The 20,320-nt window shown below is 35.3% G+C and overlaps 1 protein-coding gene across 8 annotated transcripts in view; it reads right to left on the bottom strand.

Moving 5' to 3' along the window:
• The window catches only part of UBE3A (ubiquitin protein ligase E3A), a 105,866-nt gene that overhangs the window by 20,520 nt on the left and 65,026 nt on the right, over nt 1-20,320 (bottom strand). For all 8 annotated transcript variants that reach the window (XR_013482776.1, XM_078146320.1, XM_020992789.2 and 5 more), the window contains one exon: nt 5,793-7,042. Coding sequence is in view for 7 of the 8 variants with exons in the window: in XM_078146320.1 (XP_078002446.1) it covers nt 5,793-7,042 (1,250 nt within the window). In the remaining variant the exon portion in view is untranslated. The remainder of the gene's footprint in view (nt 1-5,792; nt 7,043-20,320) is intronic.

Genomic DNA, 20,320 nt, shown 5'->3' with positions numbered 1-20,320 from the left:
ATCTGCAAATAATAGCATAAATTGCCTCCACACTAAATGTTTACATTGAGACAGCTAAAATTCTGATGTGAATGCAACAAGATTTGCCTATATTTTAAAAGGGCACAAAATTATGGTAATGGAAATTAGGATAAATTAGGAAATCAGGAAAGTAGAGTCAAACCAGATTTGGAACTTATGCTAATTCAGACAGGCTGCGTCATCATCAAAGGTTTGTTAAACAAAAATAAATATTATGTATAACATTTAAGTGTGAATAATTCCATAGTTTTCAAGTACGTTAAGAGGCAGCCTTTTGTATAAAATTATATACAAAGTATAATTTTTATTTCTACAATTCATTATGTATGACTATTACTGTTACTTTGTGCATTTAAAAATAAAGAATATATCTTATCTGTTAGTAAATTTGAGGCGATGAAGATGTGTTTTTAAAGTTAAAACATATATCTGTCTGTACAAAAATATTCAGAGCTACTTTATTAGTAGTAGGAAAAAACTGTAAACAACTTACAAAGCCAGTAATTAGTAAATATTTTATCAATATGGGATATCAATGTTGCTGAGATACAAAAAATGATAAATATGAATAAAAATACAAAAACATACAAAAGAACACAGATATAGAACAAGGAAAGCAGAATTAGAATATACACTGAAGAGAAGGAAACAAAAAAATTAACAACTAAATCTTCTAAGTACATCAAGGGAAAATAAATCAGATGGGGACAAGGAAAAAGTAAGCTATTACTATTAATTTTGTTAAGTTTCCGTTGTTGAGTGACCCAAGGGCATAGTGTTGAAAGTCCTATCTTTAAGTCTAGTAATTATAATTATATTCCTACTCCTGCTGAAGCTGTGGTAACTAAAGCCCTTCAGTACATTTTCAGTGGCTCAGAATGATCAGGCTCCTCAACCTTTCCTCAACCTTTTATCTTTAACTGTGACTTCAATACATACTGGCCCGGAGAAATCAGGCTTCCAATCTTCGCTTTAGAATGCACTGTGAGACTACAGACAAGTCAATCATCCATACTTGTAATACCTATACCTCAAAGGGCTTTTGTGTGAAATAAACTTCAAAATGCTATTAAAAATATTTTGTTATTATGATGTCATTATAGCAACCACTCTCCTCAAGAAATAAAACAATTATCCACGTTTGGAAGATGGAATCCAAACATCTTAACCTATCCCTGATAAAACGCAGTACCTGGACGTGAAAGCTTTCCTAGCTCTGCCAACAACCAAGCTGAGTGCTCTTAAGTCCCTTGACCCTAGCTTCCTAATGTATAAAGTAAAGAAATTGGATGAAATAATCTCTATGGGTCTTTCAAGCTCTCACATATTATGTTCTTTATGGCTTAATGATTACTATTTGGCTCCCCATTCCCTTTTTTCATTTATTTTATAAGATACGTGCAGGCTATGAATGTGGTATCTTCTATTTCAAGGAAAAATTTTGCTAAAACTTTTCTGAATTGTGTATTTTATCTTTTAAAAAAGTAATTCCTAACTATGCTCAAAGGGCTATAAAACTGTGCACACCTTCTGATCTAAGAACACCACTGCTAGGTCTTTTTCCCAAAGAGATTTAAAAAATATATATTTTTCTAAATTGGGGATGGGGAGGGGAGAGAGACAGGGAACCTATTTGTATAAAAATTATAGCAGCTCTTTTTGTGGTGGCTAAAAATTGGAAATTGAGGGGATGCCCATCAATTGGGGAATGACTTAACAAGCTGTGGCATATGATTGTGATGAAATGCTATTGTGCTATAAGAAATAACAACCAGGATGATTTCAGAAAAACCTAAGACTTACATGAATTGATGCAAAGTGAAGCAAGCAGAACCAGGATAAAGTTCTAACAGCAATACTGTATGATGAAGAACTGTGAATGACTTAGCCATTCTAAGCAATACAATGATGCAAGACAATCCCAAAGGACTCATGATGAAACATGTTATCTGCCTCCAGAGAAAGAACTAAATATTGTCTGAATACAGACCATACTATTTTTCACTTTCTTTCATTCTCTTCATGTCTTCTTGCACAAAATGATTGAATCAATGTTTTACATGACTGCACACATATAACCTATATTGTACTGCTTACTGTCTCAAGGAGAGGGGAGGGAAGGAAGGGAGGGATAGAATTTAGAGCTCAAAACCTTAAAAAAATGTTAAAAATTGTTTTAACATATAATGGGGGAAAAATTTTAAGTAACTCCTGATATATGTTTATATTTCTTTATACAAATGAAATCTTTTTAACAAAGATCATAAAGCCTGCCTAAAGAGAGCACCTACAATTCTAGAGAGAAAGAGGTCATTTGAGAAGTGACTTTCAAATACCATTCTCAAATAGGTTTACAGATAACTGATACATAGGTAAGTCTTAATTTATGATTTTATCAACAATTTACAAGTGGCTGGAAAGTCATTTGACAATACAACTATCTCATATTTACATTCACTTTGCCACAGTCTACTGTTTCAGTCCATAGGTTCCCAAAGTGGGCAATACCACCCAATGGGTGGCAATGGAATGATCCAGGGAGGCCGTACTAGCCTTGGGCTGAATAAAAATAAGGGTTAACCTAACCTAACCCCCGAGGGGCACTGAATAATTTTTTTTTCTTTGAAAAGGAGGCAGTAGGCCAAATAAGTTTGGGAACCTCTGTAAGTCTTTTGTTCTTGGGCAAAGTAATAAATTTTATTTCCCAGATCTCTGAAGGTATGAAAAACAAAGGGCAAAATATATGTGGCAAGTTTACCCCAAGTAGCTCTTCTTAAATAGGTTTTGGTCTCATTCCTCCAGAACTGAATGGAGATCAGGGAAATTTGCTTTATGTCTCTCACTACCTCTAATCATGGCCAGCACTCTATATAAGTAAGGACTGGTTGGAGGAACTGGTGATATTCAGTGCTGAGAGAGGACTTGCAGAGGGGGGCTGGGGGTCCAACCTCATGACAGATGTTTTCAAGTATCTGATGGCTCATCTTTTAGAGGATAGAATAGATCCAGGACTGCAGAGTTACAACGGAACATTCCATTTTTCAGATGAGGAAAATGAGATCCAGAGAGATTAAGTAAGGACCTTGCCCAAGGTTCCACAGGAAATGAGTGACAAGAGGTCCCAAGCTAAGTTCTTCTGATTTCTAAATCCAGCATTCTTTTCCACTGTCCTACTGCTATTCTGCTTGGCCCTGGGAAGCAGAACAAGGAGCAACTTGTGCATGCTGCAGAAAGATTTCAGCTTAATGTAAAAAAAAAAAGTTCTAACAATTAGAACTATCCATAAGTGGAATTTTATGCCTGTAGAGGTAGGCGACCCTCACTGGAATGTAGATAATCACTTATAGAGTCTGGATTGTACTAGAGGGTCTTTAAAGCCCCTTCTAACTCTGAGGTTCCTTCACTTTGCAAGGAGAGGAGGCTGGGAAAACTGTTTTTTTCCTCCAATTCTTTAGTCCTTTGCAGTAAGATTTCATTGTTATTTGAAGGACAGCCGTAATTACTGCATAAGGAATAGCCTCCACAGAGCTAAAAGGAATGAACCAAGAAGTCTTAGTACAGAGTTTTGTGCTCTGGCACCCCCATTTGCCCTGAAAACTCCATAATACAACATGTATGTATAATGTCTACACTTCAGCCAAACCCTCTAAGTTTGTAGGAATCTCTGATTGAGAACTGGCTATTTAAATTAGTAACTATGAGTGTGGTTCTGAATCACATGGTTAAAATGAAAAAAAAAAAACCTAACAGATTAATAAGCAAGCAAGCTCAAACCTGAAAGAGAGATGTGTTTCTGCCATCTGCCTTTTCTGGGGCTTTCTGCCACTATCCAACCAACTTTTGCATTGGAAGGAAGACTAAGGAATTTGTGTTTTAAAAGTTATAAGCACTCTAGTATTAAGACACCTGCAATCAATAAGACAGAAAGATTTGAAACTAATTATGATTTACCTCTACACTCTATTAATGCAGGTAAGCATCTTGCCTGCAATTTATAGTCTATATGAGAGTTAACTAGAGTACTAAGAGGTTGAATAATTCGCTCAGGGTAGCCACTAAGCACCAGAAGCAGGTCTTGAAGCCAGTTATCTTTTCTACCAAGTCAAGCTGCATAAACTGGGTCTAATACAACTTTTAAAAATTAACTTTCCTACATGTATAGCCTGTATCAGACTGCTTGACATCTTGGGGAGGGGGGAAAAGCTACAACTCAAAATCTTATAAAAGTCAATGTCAAAAACTAATGTACAAATAAATAAATAACATTATACTTTAAAAAAAAATTAACTTTGCCATAAGATTCCCAATTCCCTTAGTGTGGACTACTGAAAGTTAATTATACTTTCATCTATGAGTAGGAAAGATATTCAATTTGTTCAAAACCAGAATAAAACCAGTATTTTTGTTTCCATGCTGAAAACTAAAGATAAAGAAATTGTTTTTATTACTTTAAGCAAAATAGTGGATTAAATTTATGGTTTTTAAATGCTATGATACAATACAATTAATTTTCAATTGTTCTGGAGCTAACTGCTCCCCCTCCTTCTTCCTGATATTTATATTTACTTCCAAGGAGGGTTTATAGAAGAAAATGGTAAAAGGCATATCCTTCACTCTCCAAGGCTAATAATGATAATTTAGGAATTACTTATAATTTTCATTCATCTTCACTAGCCCTGTCCTCCATTAGCATAAATTGTTGAAAGTAAGCTAAAAAAATTTATAGATGTTTATAGGAACTTATAACTCCAGTTTTAGGGAATCTAGTGTGGTGGAGGGAATGCAGACAATCAGTCAACAAGCATTTATTAAGCACTAGCCCTGTGCTAAGTACTAGGAATAAAAAAAAAAGGCAAAAATATGGTCCTACAGTCAAGGAGCTCACATTCTAATGAGACAAAACATGTAAATAACTCAACACATACATGATACACACACACACACACACACACACACACACACACACAAAATTGAAAATAATTTTAGAAAGCAGGGGCCAGTATAGTAATGTGGAGAACAGGGAAAGGCCTTCTGCAGAAATGGGGGTATAATATTGGATGGCAGAAAATCTGGGTCCAGATCCAAGCCTTTTATGTTTACTATTTTTATGACCTTGGGCAAGGCTTTTACCCTCTCTGGTCCACAATTTCCTTATCTATAAATTGAATGAGCTTGATTAGATCTGAAGTTTCCTTTCAGCTTTAAACTTTATGATTCACAAGTAATTTTTGGAAAAGGATTATTAGAAATTCAAATAGATGATATCTGCTAACTGCCTGTATGAGGGCTACTAATCTTTCCTCTCCTATGAAGGTCTTTATGTTTGTGGCTTTTGCTAGTGATTCCAAATTCCTCTGGATTTTGTGTATCTTCTATTTCCTTAATCTCTATTTTTAAAATATATTTGGAACTGGCTGGCAAACGATTTTTATCATGTCCTTGTAGAAATGAAAAAATCCTACTCTCTTCTAGTGAAAGGGGTAATTACTAATGTAATAACATATATTTTAATCTTTAGTTTGTAAAGAAATATAAAATTGTTAACTTTGAATTTGATGGGCAAAAGTCATAGTACTACCACATTACTCATGAAATTCAATTGTGCCTATAAACATTCACTATAACTTCTATATTACAGTATGCTGTCATCATACATTTTTTTACCCAGTTATAAAATGAATTCAGCACATAGCTCTATACATTGGCTTCTCCATCTTTCCTATAATTAACTTAATATTCTAGTGTGTATTTCAAATGACCACATAACTTACCCGGACAAGTGCATCATCTATGATATGATCACGTCTGACTTTGAGTCGTAAATATGGATTCAACTGTTGTCCTTGAACTAAGCTGTAGAGCACAGTAATGCGTCGTTCACTGTACATTCGGATTCTATTATCATAATACAATCCCAGGTTCTTGGTGACAGCATTCAATATAAAGGGACAAGTCATAAAAGAGAATTTGTTTTCTGTTTCTACTTTGAAAAAAGTATAATCTTTGTCCATTTCTAGAACATCATTCAGTGGCTCATTAATAAACTCTTCAAAAGGGATAAGTGGTTTTCTGCAATCTATAGTTTTAACACCAAGTTCAGTTTCTAGTGGGTCTACTCGAGGACCCTTCTTGTTTCTTCTCTCCTCTCCCAAAAGCTCCTGAAGTGTCAATTCACTGGATTCTGGGATGGGTTCTTCATCCTCCTCTTCATTATGATCTGTATCTACCTCTCCTCCTACTACATTTGCATAGTAAACCATTTTCAAGCACTTTGAAGCAGCAACAATGGCATCATCATCATTCACTAGATTACGACTATTAAATTCATTGCTTATGACTTTGTAAGTAATAAGCTGTTGAAACGTTTCCATCATTCTCCGAATCTGGTCTGCACTGTATTTAGACCACAATCTGACCAGTTTTGCTTGGGCTGCAAGGGGTAACTTGCTCATTGCTTTGCAAAACAATGGCAAAGCCATTTCCAGATATTCAGGGCTATGAAGATTGCCATTCTCCATGACAATAATGAACAAATTCAGATAATTAGGATCCCGAGAGTACACATTGTGATAAGTCAAGTCACACTCCACATTAGGTGACAAGTACACAAGTGCATTAAGAAAGGCAGTTTCTATTTTTTCATTAGAAAGCAATCTGTTGTAGACTCTTCTGATTGCTTCAATATCTACAGATACTTCGTCAGGGCCTAATTTTTGTAAGTTGTTATCTCCTTGAGAGTTGCTATCACCTATCCTTGAGGATGATGCTTCTGAATCTTCCTCCATAGCAGCAGCAGAACATGCAGCTTTTTCCTTTTCATCTTCATCCTTGTCTTCATCTTTTCCCTGAAGAGATTTCAGTTCTTCCTTCGTATGTTGTTTGGCTTTACGGAAGCTCTGAACCAAGGCCTCAGCACTAGAAAATACTCTTCCAATAACTCGTATTAAAGGGGAATAATCCTCTTTCTCTCTACATAATTCAAGAATTTCGTATACTTTTTCTTCTGTTAAGTAAGTCACATCTATAAAGTTTGGGGAAGAAAAAGAAAGACATTTTTATAAGTATTCACTTTTTAAAAATCTAATAAAAAAAGCAATGACAAACACTTTGCAATCAATACCGTTACTGCCTAACAAATATTTTAAAAGTAACTATGCATTCCTAGGATATATTTGAGCCACCTGGAATATAGTCCACTCTATTTATGCTATTCAATATTATAACTGTGTATAATTTGGAAATTAATTGTAGCCCAATGAAAATATTCAGTGTAACTTAGAATATGTGACCACTTCACATGGTTTGTTATTCTCACTAACTGGGATGTCACTTATGTAATCAGAAATACAAATAAACAAAATCTTATGACTATATATTACTTTCACTCCTGCTTAATTAATTAAATCTAAATGAATGAATGAATAAATAAATGAAACTTGTGCTGGCCATCCTTCCCAAACCTTCTCACTGAAACCTGGACTCTACCCCTGGCACTCTAGGCTTCATATACTTAGACCTTTTGTAGCTCACTTTTATAAGTGGTCTTATACTAAGCTCCATGAATGCACAGCCTATTTTATTTATGCATACTTATATTCCTCATATAGAGTACCATTCATTCATTCATTCATTGCTTTCACAAGATAAAACAATAGGGGCAGCTAGGTGGCACAGTGGATAGACTAGCACCAGCCCTGGAGTCAGGAGGACCTGAGGTCAAATCTGGCCTCATATACTTGACACTTACTAGCCGTGTGACCCTAGAGCATTCACTTAACCCCACTAGCAAAAAACAAAAAAAACCAATGATGAACTTGAAAACATATAATAGCTAAAGTTTTTTTTTAACCTTAATGACAGGTAGTTTTTTTTTTAATATGGAGATAATTCACGTGTTAGTATACTCCTGTTTGCAACCACAGAATATATTAAGACAGTTTTATTTTGAATTTGAACCAACATTTTCTATTTAAGCTTCATTTTATACCCCAAATAGCCCCCAGTTTGGCAAGTCTCTCTTTTTTTTTAATCTCCTCCTGCCACCCCAAATAACATTTTCTTGTTTTATTACCTATGTAAGGGGGAAGTAGAAAAAAGATCCCTACTTCCAATCTGGAAACAAGGACCTATAAGTATTACCTCCATTTCTACTTCCACATGAAAACACAACAACATCTTCCGGGTTTTTTTTCTAGTTTATTTCAGATCTTTTTCACAGAAATGATACTTTAATAAATTGAATAATAGAGTTGAAAAGGACCTTGGTATAGATAAGAAAAATGAGACCTACTGAAGTTAAAGTGACTTTTGCAATGTCAAAAAACACTTTCATAGGCATAATCCAGAACTATGGTTCCCTAAAATCAAGGTCAGTGCTCTTTCAACCATATCATGCTACCTAATGAATTTTTAGTTTCAAGTCAAAAGGTTATCATACTATTCATAAAATCACAGATTTAGAGCTGGAAGGGAACTTACAGGATATCTCATCAAAATCCCTTTATAGCTGAGGAAACTAAAGCCCAGAAAGGTTAATCATTTGTCCAAGGCCATACTGCTAGAAAGTACAGAGCCTTGATGTAGAATTCACTTCCTATTACATAATTAGTGGGAGTAGGGGTGGAGGAGATTCTTGGTTTAGCCTAAGGTACAGAAATGGAAGATTAAATTAATAATTAATTATATGATTTTCAAATACAGTTGTTTTCACTGAAAGAATGTTTTATGAATAAGAGTCTGTGATTGGTATAAATACTAAGCAAAGGACAGAAAAGGAAAGAAGTGAACATTTATCAAGGAGAGAAAAGCAAATAATTAATGATCAGGTTATAAGGTGTGGCCTAAAGGTAGGGTCAAAGTGACTGTGTAAGGACTTGAATGTCAGGCAAAAGGAGTTTTGATTTTATTCCAAAGTCAACAACAGTGAGCAGAGGAGTAATATGATGAGATTTGTTTATATAACAAAGGTTTAAACATAGAGTAGAGGGAGTACTAATTAGACTGGCCAAAGCCGCTTGGCAGTTATGTGACTTTGGATGAGTCACTTAATATCCAACACCTCAATTTACTCACCTGTGAAATGAGATGATGTCTAAGGTTCCTTCTGCTTTTATATTGTATTACTAGTCTGAAGGCTATTACAAGGTAGGCAAGTAGTAATGGGGCCTTATAGTAGTAGTAGTGGTAGTAGTAGTAGTAGTAGTAGTGGTAGTAGTAGTAGTAGTAGTAGCAGTAGTAGTAGTAGTAGTAGCAGCAGCAGTAGCAGGAGCAGCAGCAGCAGCAGGACCAGCAGGAGTAATTCACATTTACAAATTTACAAATCATTGCACATACATTATCTCATTTGATAACAGGGTGAGGGCAATAAGAATACAAAAGAGGCTGTAAGGAATATTGCCGTTGTTGTTCAGTCATTTACAATTTTTTGTGACCCCCTTTGGGATATGCTATGTAGTTAAATTGATATGCCCATATTACTTCATAGACATATTAATCGAAATAAAGTGTCAAGGGCAAAGATACTTTGTAGCTTCCACCATTCCCTACCCCCATCTCTTAAGTATACATATATAGTATATATGTGAAAAAATTTATGTGACGTATATATACACCCCTTCTTCCTTCTCCAAACTTTTCCCAAAGCATCTGACAGATCACAGAATGACAGTACTGATGAGTATCAAGTACTCAGCAAAGAGATCTGTAGATCTGGCTGCTTCCAGTAGCAAAAGTCCCCAAACAAGGAGGGAATCTCATTCTCCTCACCCCACCTCCAAATGCTACTATGGTGTACCAAAACCCTGGGCCTGCATTTCAGAGAAAGCTCATTAATGTAATGGTGTTAAGAGGCTAGAGCTTATTGGGATGGGATGAAGCATCCTAATCTGTCATTCACTGAATATGAAGTTCAAAAATGTTGTATCGGGCAAAGTCTGTCTCTATTTCCCATTCTTGACTAGGCTTCATCCTTGGCTTCAGCATTTAAGAGGCATTAAATTATCTAAGAAGCATAAACCTAGAAATAAACTTAGAAATATTTGTCTCTCCCTGGTAAACTTCACATTTTTAAGAAAGATTAAATTCTCTCCCATATAAATAATCCACTAAAGTATTTTACCATCCATATATTCAGGATGGCAACAAGATGCGCAGTACTACCAATTCACATCAGGATTGGCTGAAAGATCTGGGTATGTCTAGCCTGGAGAAGAGAAGCTGGGGGGAGGGAATGAATTAAGAGGAAACGCTGCTACTCTTAGGCTTAATTTAAGCTATTCTTAACTAACTTATAGAACAATTAGATCCTTTCTGCTTGGCCCCAGAAGCACCAAAATTCATGGGTATAAGTTATAAGAAAAGAGATTTTTGTCTTGATATAGAGAAAAACTTCCTAATACTGTAAGTTCTCTCAAAATAAAATAGATTGTCTCTAGAAAATAATGAACTCCCAGACTCTAGAGGTCTTCAGATAGCGAAGGATGATTTGTCAGGAATGTTACAAATGGAATTAATAATTTGGATAGGAGCTAGATTGGATGAACTCTGGGGATCATTCAACATTTTAAAATCTTTGGTTCTACTACAAAAACACTACAGTTAAAATAAAGCAAAGTTTCCAACCTTAAAATGCATTAAAAACCAAATATGTGGAATTCACCAAAAAGAAGTTTATCAATCACTTTATGAGGAAAACAAAATAAAATGTGTCTGTGTGTGTATACATATATATATAGTTACAACTTAAAATATAAATTTCAAAACTGTTAGAATTAAGTGTTAAGGCAGATGTCTGTTAGCAAACAAAATAGAAAGACATACTTAGAAGTAATTTAACCTGACATTAACATTATTTATTGATATAGCTGGGAATGCATTCTTTAAAAAAAAAAAGTTAATTTTTTTAAGTTCCAGAAAAGTGGGAACTTAAATCAAGTAAAGATATCAGCTTTAGAATTGATTTCCAGAAAAGTTTAACCAAAGCAAAATAATAACAAGGAAGCCCAAGAATTCCTGACTAATACACAATTCCCTTGCCAAAAGAAACATGACAACCAAGGGTAATGGCAGGTTAGAGTACAAACTACCATGAAGGATAATGAATACACTACTACCTCATTAAGTAACAAGTAGAGTGAACCAAAAGTTGGTGTCAATTTCCTCAAATAGAAATTCCTTCATAAAACTAGGAGACGGGGAAACAGATGTGACCTTTAGAAAGTCATTTAACCTATCTGGGCCTCAGTTTCCTTATGTGTAAAATAAGGGAGCTGCCCTAGATGATTTCCTAGTTCCCTTTTGACTATAAATCCTAGCATTCTCTTTCACAGAACTAGAGCTTAAGCTAGAAGAGACTTCAAAGGCCATCTAAGTCCAGGACCTTATTTTACTGATGAAGAAACTGAGGCTCAAGGGGGTTAAATGATTTGTCCAGGACCAAGAAAGGTTCACAAGCACCAGAGGTAGGATTTGAACCCAGGTTTGCAGACTTTAGAGTCCTTGATCACTTTACATAAAGTGTTCTCTTGCTCTCTTTTCCTTGAACCTGGCTTTCTTAGTCTTTTCCATACAGTTAGTCTTAGAACCATCAAATTTCATTTTAAAGATTTCAGAGATAATATATCTAATACTTTATTAATAAAGTCAAAAGCAATGACACATTTATTTATCATAAATAATGAAAGTAATAAAGAAGGGATGGAAGCAAGAGGTAAATTGAGGATGACTATAAAAGAGCAGTTAAAATCCTATAAGAATGTCAGTAAAGCAAAACCCTAGAGTATGATCCGAGCCTTAAATTCTAAAGACAACAATCAAAGCTTTTTAATAATGCTGGATCTAAGAAAAATTCTGGTGAAGGACAAATGCTAGACTAATTTTTAAAAAGAAGAAAAAAGTGGATTCTTCAAACTTGTGAACTTAACTTCAATTCCTGGTAAAACTGTAAAACAGATTATGAAAAGTAATGAGCACTTAGAAAAGAAATAGGTGAAGGAACTGAGGGGATTAGGATAGCAAGAGGTTGACTGCGGGAACTGGGTGAACCACACTGACTCTATCTTGTGACTCAATTCTGGAGCTGGCTCAGCTCTCTTTCTATTTAATTATGGGTCTAGTCCAAATTCTATTCAATGAAAAAACTGTATTTAATTCTGGAAATTGGGAGAAAACCTTGTTGCATTGTAGCACAGGGTGGCTATGAAGTTGGACCATCTCTACCTGCTGCTTGGAGACCCTTAACCACGGACCTAGGTTATGCTGACCAGAGATCTGGTTAGATCTTAAGTTTGATGCATGGAATTTTCTCACAAATTCTCACAAAAGTACATCTCAAACAATCCATATGTTTTATCTGAAAACTGGTTCCATGCTGATCAATCAGTTATTGTTTCCAAAATTCTTTGACTGTTCACAAGCATTTGATGGGGAATGGGACACTTCTTTTTTTTTAATTTCAGGAAATTGTACTTGTTCACACCTCCCCCCCCCCACCTTAGGAAGTTCCTAATCTTTCCTCCAATTAGAAATCAGATTACTTAATATTGCATTGTTTCCTTTTAATTAACTGGCCTTATTTTATTAACTGTTCTTAACATACAAAAGTCTGTTTTCCCCTGTATTCAGGGTCTAGGCCTAAGGTGAGGAGGTTTGGTCCTGGTTTGTTGGGCAACTGCCATTCTTCATTTATGCTTGGAAGACTGAACCTTTATTTCTTCAGTCCTTTCACCTTTCACCCTTCACATAGGTAACTATGACTAAGAACAGACTTCAAAAAAAAAGGCAAAGGCATGTTAGATAAACCTGATTTTGTTCCTCAACGTGATAAGTAGATTACATTAGGTAAATATCTTAAACACAGTGCATCAAGATTTCAACAAATCATTGACAAGGCCTCCCACAATACCCTTGTGAACATTACTGAAAGATGTGAACCAGACGATAACACAGCTAATTGGGTTTGGAAGAACTGGTTTACTGAACAGACTCAGTGTATTGATTAATAGGCTAAGTTCTAAGAAGGCAGGGACTTTTTCTTATCTAAACTTTTTGAATCTCCTCAGATTTAAAATATTTGATAAATTAATCATGCTCTTCTATATGCAGGTTTGGTTAAGTGACTGAGTGCTGCCTGAAAGCTAACACTAAATAAAACTCATATCTGTTTTAGATTCAGGGCCCTTCACAATCTCCTATTATTTTGCTTTTCCAATTTTACTTCATTTCATTCATTTCTATGCATTTTACTTTCCAGTTAAACTATACTATACTGTTTTCCCAACATACCCTGAACTATTCAGCTGCTGTGCTTTTGTTCCCAGGGGTCTGGAGAGTGAGTGGAGCTGGTACATATTTTAACAGTTCTCTGGGAAAAAAAATGCATGCAGGACATACTTTTAAATTTAATCTGCAATGCTAACATTTCCTTTATCTCTTTCTTAAGCCTAGAAAATCAACAAAACAATAAATCAAGCTCCAATATGTAGAGTTTGCCAGTTTCCAAGGTGTTAATAGATGGTGCTCGCACTAAAACTTTAACAACTGGCTCTTATGAGCCAGCTGGTATGAGATGGCTCCAGTATACTATCACTTTGTTCCTATGCTTCCTTATACCTGGAATGTCCTTTCCTCCTCCCCTTCATCTATTGGATTCCTATTTATTCTGTGAAACCCAATTCAAACACAAACATTTCCATGAACTTTTCTCTTATACCTCCTGTTAGTAACAGCCTTCACTCTGGAATCTTAACACTATACCTTATTTTGTACTTCCTGGGACAGTAGATAGAACACCAGGCCTAGAGTCAGGAAGCCCAAGTTCAAATCTGTCCTCAGACATTTACTAGCTGTATGATCCTTTATAAGTCACTTAACCTTATTTGTCTCAGCTTCCTCATCTGCAAAATGAGCTGGAAAAGGAAATGGCAAACCACTGCAGCATTTTGCCAAGAAAACACCAAATGAGGTCAAACTGAAATGACTTAACAATAACATTTTTTTATGCAAAACAGTATATCTGACGGCAGCTAGGTGGCACATTGAATAGAGGGCTAGGGCTGCAGTCAGGAAGGCTTGAGTTCAAGTCTGACCTCAGACTTGTCCTAGCTGTGTGACTTTGGGCAAATTGACTTAACATGTTTGCCTCAGTTTCCTCAACTGTAAAATAGGAAGAATAATAATAGCACCTACCTCCCAGGATTTTTGTGAGGATCAAATGAGATAACATTTGTAAAGTGCTTAGTATACATAGTGCCTAGCACAAAGTAGATAAGGAGCTATAAAATGCTATTATCATCACCATTACCATTATCATTATAATTCTATGTATTTTTGCATTAACATTAGAAGGACTGTCTATCTAAACTGCCCCTCCCTTTCATCTTTTTGCCTAGTACAATGAATGTTTTGCAAACAGAAGGCACTTAATTGAATGAAGGAACCTGAAAAAAAGACAGAATGCCCTAAGGCTTTGTCCTTGGCCCAGTTCTGTACAACATTTTTATCAATAAGCTAGATGAAGGCAGAGATTACATATTAACTTGTGGACTATATAAAACTGGGGAAACACAGCTAATATACGGTATAAAAATTTCAAAATAACAAGCTAATGTAGAGTAAGACTAACAGAAGAAATTTAATAAGGATAAATGTAAAGTCCTACACTTAGTTTAAAAAAAATCATTTGCATAAGTAGATGAGTGGGAGATAATCCTATGTGGCTAGAAAATGGTTCATAAGGAAAAGTAGTCTTTTAACTTGGCTGACCAAAAGTATAAAAAGTCAGCATTGTGTTGTAGCAACTTCCAAAAGTTAACAGGTTCTTTTAGATAGCATTAATAGAAAACGTCCAAAATCTTGGAGTTAATTGTACCACTGTGCTGTCTTGGGAAGATCACATCTGAAACTCTGTGTCTACTTCTGGATACCCAGTTTTAGAAGAGCTATTGACAAAATGAAGTACACCCAAAAGGTGGGGACCAGGATAAGAGACAGAACTAGTACAAATTCAAAGGATATGTTACCTTATATAGTAAGGAGTAAACTTAAAGAAATCTTTATTAACAGAAATGATACAAGCTAAAAAATATTTAAATGAGGTCGGGTAAATCCATAAATTACAGGCCATAATATATTTTCAAGATGAGCTGGGGCCTCCTGAAGCTGATACAGGGAAAATAATGATGCTCTCCCCCCAAACAGTACCAGTGTTAGAAACACAATCTCCCATATAGTAATTTCATATTCTTATTTACACAGAGCCTCATAAAAATACATTAGCATACTATTTTTCTAAAAGGTTTACTATAATATTTTTATAAATAATAAAAATGGACAAAAGGAGAAAAACTATTTTCCATTTTAAATTCCTTATTTAATCAGCAAGGCCTAAGAAACAAAATCACTAAAGATTTCAGGTCCATATTGACAATCTCTCAAGAGCCCTACATCATTTCTAATTAGTATAATCATTTACATATCACAATACTAGATAAAATTAATTCTTTGGATATTGGTGAAGCTATCACAGAAAAGTCACTAGTTTTATGTATTCCTAAAATGTATCTTCAGCAATGAATTTCCAAGAATTGGAAGGTGAATTGTGTTGAGGATGGAGTTTAAATTGCTTTTTTGCTAGAACAGACAGTTGTCCTCAGCAAAAAAGTCAGAAAGGCTATGGATCTGAATTTACTGAGTTGGTGACCATAGGTATTTAATCTTTTGGGCCAGGTTTTTTAATCTGTAAAATGGGAATAATACTTACAATTATCTACCTCCCAGAGTTGTGAGGAAAACACTTTAAATCTTAAAGCATTCTATAAATATGAATACTCTCTAAGCTTGCTCAGCCTCTGCTCCAAACAATAACATGAGGAACTATTTTAGTGACTTGCTACAACCTCCAAGATAAAATACAAAATTCTCTAACCTTCGAAGCTCCTCACAGCCGGGCCTCTTCCTCCTTTTGGACACTTTCCCTCCTGTCCATATATTCTACAATTCAGCTCTGCTGGCCTCCCTGCTCATTTTCCCAGAAGGCACTCTCTGCCTTTTCATGGGGTGTCTGCCAAGCACACAATGTATTCCAGGATCCCCTCTGCCTAATGGTTACCCTGGCTGCCTTCAAGCCTTCAGCTCAAGTTCTGCCTTGTGAATAAGGCCTGTCCCAGATTCCTTCCCTGCTGATGCCTTTTCTTAGAAGTTTCTTTTTATTTACTCTGCTGCATATATGTTGTATGTACAGAGCTGTTGTTTGCATGTTTTCTCTGTCATTCGAAAGTGAGCTCAATGAGGGCAGGAACTATGAATCTGCCTTTCTTTATATCCCCAACCCTTAGCACAGATTAAGTGCTTGGTGACTGTTACCCACCTTTGCTATTAAATTTTTTGAAACTACCTGTCGTGGGCCTCTGACAAAACATTCAGAAGCCTTACTCTCCCAGATCAGAGATCCTTGAATTAAGAATCAATAGAACTTGTACCTCTTTCTACATAAACTTGGTAAATCATTTAACCGACTTCATAAAAATTTCTGGCCTTCAATTCACCCCCTTCATGTCCACTCCCATCAATAGCACCAGACTACCAAAGACTTTCTAATCAGTCAGGGGCTCCAGCATCTACCTCCCAGGTCCACGCCTCATAAATGACCCAACACAAAAGCCTGAGAACATCATCTTGCTCATAAACCTTCACTTCAGTGGCTCCCAAACCCACCCAATTACATACAAACCTTGAAGTCTGACAAGGAAGGCTTTTCACAACTTAGCTCAGACTCTATTTTCATGCTCCTCCCTTTAAGCTGAAAAAGTAGCTCTTTATATGCCACCATTTCCCAGATACTCTCAAAGCCTTTGTCCTCAGTTTCAGAATGGACTTCCTTCCCTCAATTTCTGCCTATTTGTAACCTTTCCTTTTCAGGGTCACCCAGGTGCCAACTTTTCCATGATACTTTCACAAATCTCTCCTACTTTTTCCCCTACCCCCAAACCCAAACAAAATAGAATTCTCTCTCTCTTCAAGTATTTGACATCTTTGACGCATACAATTATTTGCATTATACTTATTTGTGCGCATGTCTCATCCCTATAAATTTTGTCATTTTTATCTTTGGATTCCCAGTCTCTGGCAGAGAACCTTGTACACAATAGGTATTTACTAAATGCTTAACTGAATTAGTTTCCGTAAAATCTCAGTTCATTTTCTTTTGGAAAAGACTGATTTTACTAGCCTTGTCTATGTCTTAGAAGGCGATTGAAGAAGCTAGATGATATACTGGTTAGTGTATGGGACTTGTGGTCAGTTAAAATCTTGCCTCACAGAAAATTAATAACTTTGTGATCCCTGGGCAAGTCAATCAAAGCCTGTCAGCCTCAGTTTCTTCATATTTAAAATGGGGTTAATAATAGCACCCACCTCAAAGGACCAAATTAAATAAATATACTTTATAAGTCATAAGTATTATATGAATGCTATTATTGTTTTAAGGATCAAATGATATAAAATATATAAAGGTCCTTAGAAAACTAGAATGCTACAAACATTTGGTTGGGGAGGTAGGTGGGAGAAATTTTTAAAACTAATGGTTAAAAAAATACAGTTATTCTCGGAATCAATGCCTATCAATCAAAACTTAACAAAGTCTTGATAGCACCTGAATTACAAATAACATGTGTATATAAACAACTGTTCCTCCACTATTCCTCCATCCTTTTGTCACAATTACCCTGAAAAGCAGAAATAGTTTAGGGGAAGGTAAAGAGACAGATTCTTAAGCAGTCTATTTCCAAATATAAATACCTTCCTCTATATTGTCTGATTTTTGTAGTTTACCTCTGTCAAAATGCCGCATATTCTTGAGCATAATAAGTCAATATGGATTCACAATAATGTTCCTTTAAAAATTCATGTTTCTCTAGGTCAGGAATTGTTAACCTGGGGTTCATGAACTTTTAAAATAATTTTTTTAATTAACTATGTTTCATTACAATTGGTTTCTTTGGTAATCCTCTGTGTTTTGTTTTATGCATTTTAAAAACATTATTTTGAGAAAGGATCCCTGGGTATCACAAGACTGTCACCAGGGCCTGTGACACAAAAAAAGTTAGGAAACTGTCTTTTAGCTGGATGAAAGGGTTTTGATTGACTCGTTAGTGCAAAGAAAATTCAGAGGGACTGCTTACCCTCTTAGCCCTCATTTCCTCATATATATAATGAGGCAGGACAAGATGACCTCTAAGGTCTCCCTTTAAGTTCTAGATCTATATCAATTATCAAGTTATATATCAGCACAAATAAGTTAAATGGCATTACTGTTTCCCTAACACTAAGCTGAGAAAGTTACCTACAGGGAACGGGAATTGGTAGGCAATTAATATTGCAACGTGGGGGATTTTGGAGAGTGTAGTGGATCTGTGAGGTACTGAGACTATATGAGACTATATAAACTTAGGCCCCTAGTTCCCTCATGTCTACAAATAGTCTTCAAAAACAGTAGTACGTAAAGAGGGATAGGAGAGTGCTAAAAGAAAAAAATTTCTATTTCAGAATTTCGACTAAGTCTAGCCCTGCACCAGCAGAATAGAACAAACTCTTTTGTTCCCTCATGTAGCATAACAATCCTTGGTTTTAGAACAAAAATTATATGCACAGTTACACTGAAATATAATCCACTCATAAACTGTAAACTACCTATGCTTTAAGAATATAACCTGACTCTAATAAAGAACTTTCAGTGTCCATTTTCAGTCCCAAGTCTGAGCTTCAATTATCATCAAAAAGGTGACAGGTAAAGTACTCACCTTCAACACAAAGATGCAGCTACAAATGGGAAATAACATGCTCTTATATTGTCAATCCTGGGTGGATTTTTTCACAGTATTAGTAACCACACAAAATACCTCTAAAATACACATTTGGTGTAGAAGTACTAATCCCACAAAAGTTTCTATTAAGAAAATAAACAAAACTGTATCCTCAATGCTGAACCCAAGTCTTTGTTCAACTCTTTCTTTTAAGCTATACCCTTACAATGAAGTATGAAATGTGTACATTAAAACTTATTAGTGTTCTGGCAGTGAAGATATGCAAGCTTGAGTGATTGGGTCAATGTTGGCAATCATTACAGGAAATTTTGCTTTATGCCTGCAGTTTCCTCCTTTATTTATTCCCTAGTTCAATCATAGTACTTGAATACTTAGGAAGAGATGAAAGAGAAAATAAGAGCAACTGAGCTAATAAGTTACTGTATGACTTGTTTTCTTATCTTTAGAAAGGAGATGATGATGATGATGTATGCCCTATTGTACTGATTTCATTGGGTTGCTGAAAGAGGGTTAAATAAGATGGTCTATGTAAAAATGCTTTGAAAAGTATAAGTATACCAAATAAAACCAAGATAACCAGACCATATTATTATTTTGCTCAATAATGGATTCCTTTCTTTAAAAAAAAAAATAACACTTAATTCAAAGCAGGAGATCTTTATTGGATTTTGTTATATATAAATCCATTTTAGACAAAGTTGATTTGGCTTAAAATATCACCAAACTGACATTCTTCATTTTCCTAAGATGTGCTTGGAATATCCTTGCTCAGACATAACTAATACTTCTAAGATTCATCTTCATAATGATTTTTATTATAGAACAAAAAAAATTGGTGAAACTGATTTCAAAATGTGTAGACTAAAATGTCCATTAAACCCTTGGCTAAGCTATTTTTGAAAAGCATATTTATATTTCAGTTCTCCATGAAAAATGGCAGCTTACAGATTAAAAACTTCAAAACTGTTAGCAGACCAGAAGAGGCACAAAAAAAAAATCAAACCAATAATCATTTTTCAAGTCACCAGCCAATACTTAACCTTAGAGATTTCAATAAGGTTCACAAGAAAAATCCACCTCAACTCCAACTGTTCATCAGTAACGTTCAAAAAGATCTAAATGTATGGAAGGGAAAAGGGTGGCCATGGCATCCTCCAGTTCTTCTATAATGTTTAGAACATTTTCATTTACTAATTTATTAACAAAACTATAAAAAACAACTCTGTTTTGTCACCAACTGTAAATAGGTGGATAATATTTTAGTAATGTTTGGCTCCAGATCACAGGATTATACAATAAGAAGAGACCTGAGAGATGATCTATTCCAGTCTCATCACTGAAGGTAGAGTGTGGGTTGTTCTGACACTGAAGTTCAAAATATCTGAACCCACCTATCAAAGTTTTACTATTAAGTTATAGTGCAATTTGACTTTTAGTTTACTTTAGGATGCATCTAGTTTCTAAAGGAAAGGAAGCAAAGC

The sequence above is a fragment of the Phascolarctos cinereus genome, unplaced genomic scaffold (assembly GCF_003287225.1).
Source record: "Phascolarctos cinereus isolate Bilbo 61053 unplaced genomic scaffold, phaCin_HiC Scaffold_726;HRSCAF=1367, whole genome shotgun sequence".
NCBI lineage: Eukaryota > Metazoa > Chordata > Mammalia > Diprotodontia > Phascolarctidae > Phascolarctos > Phascolarctos cinereus.
Note: the sequence above shows the minus strand (reverse complement) of the source record. Positions and strands in the feature narration are given on the sequence as shown.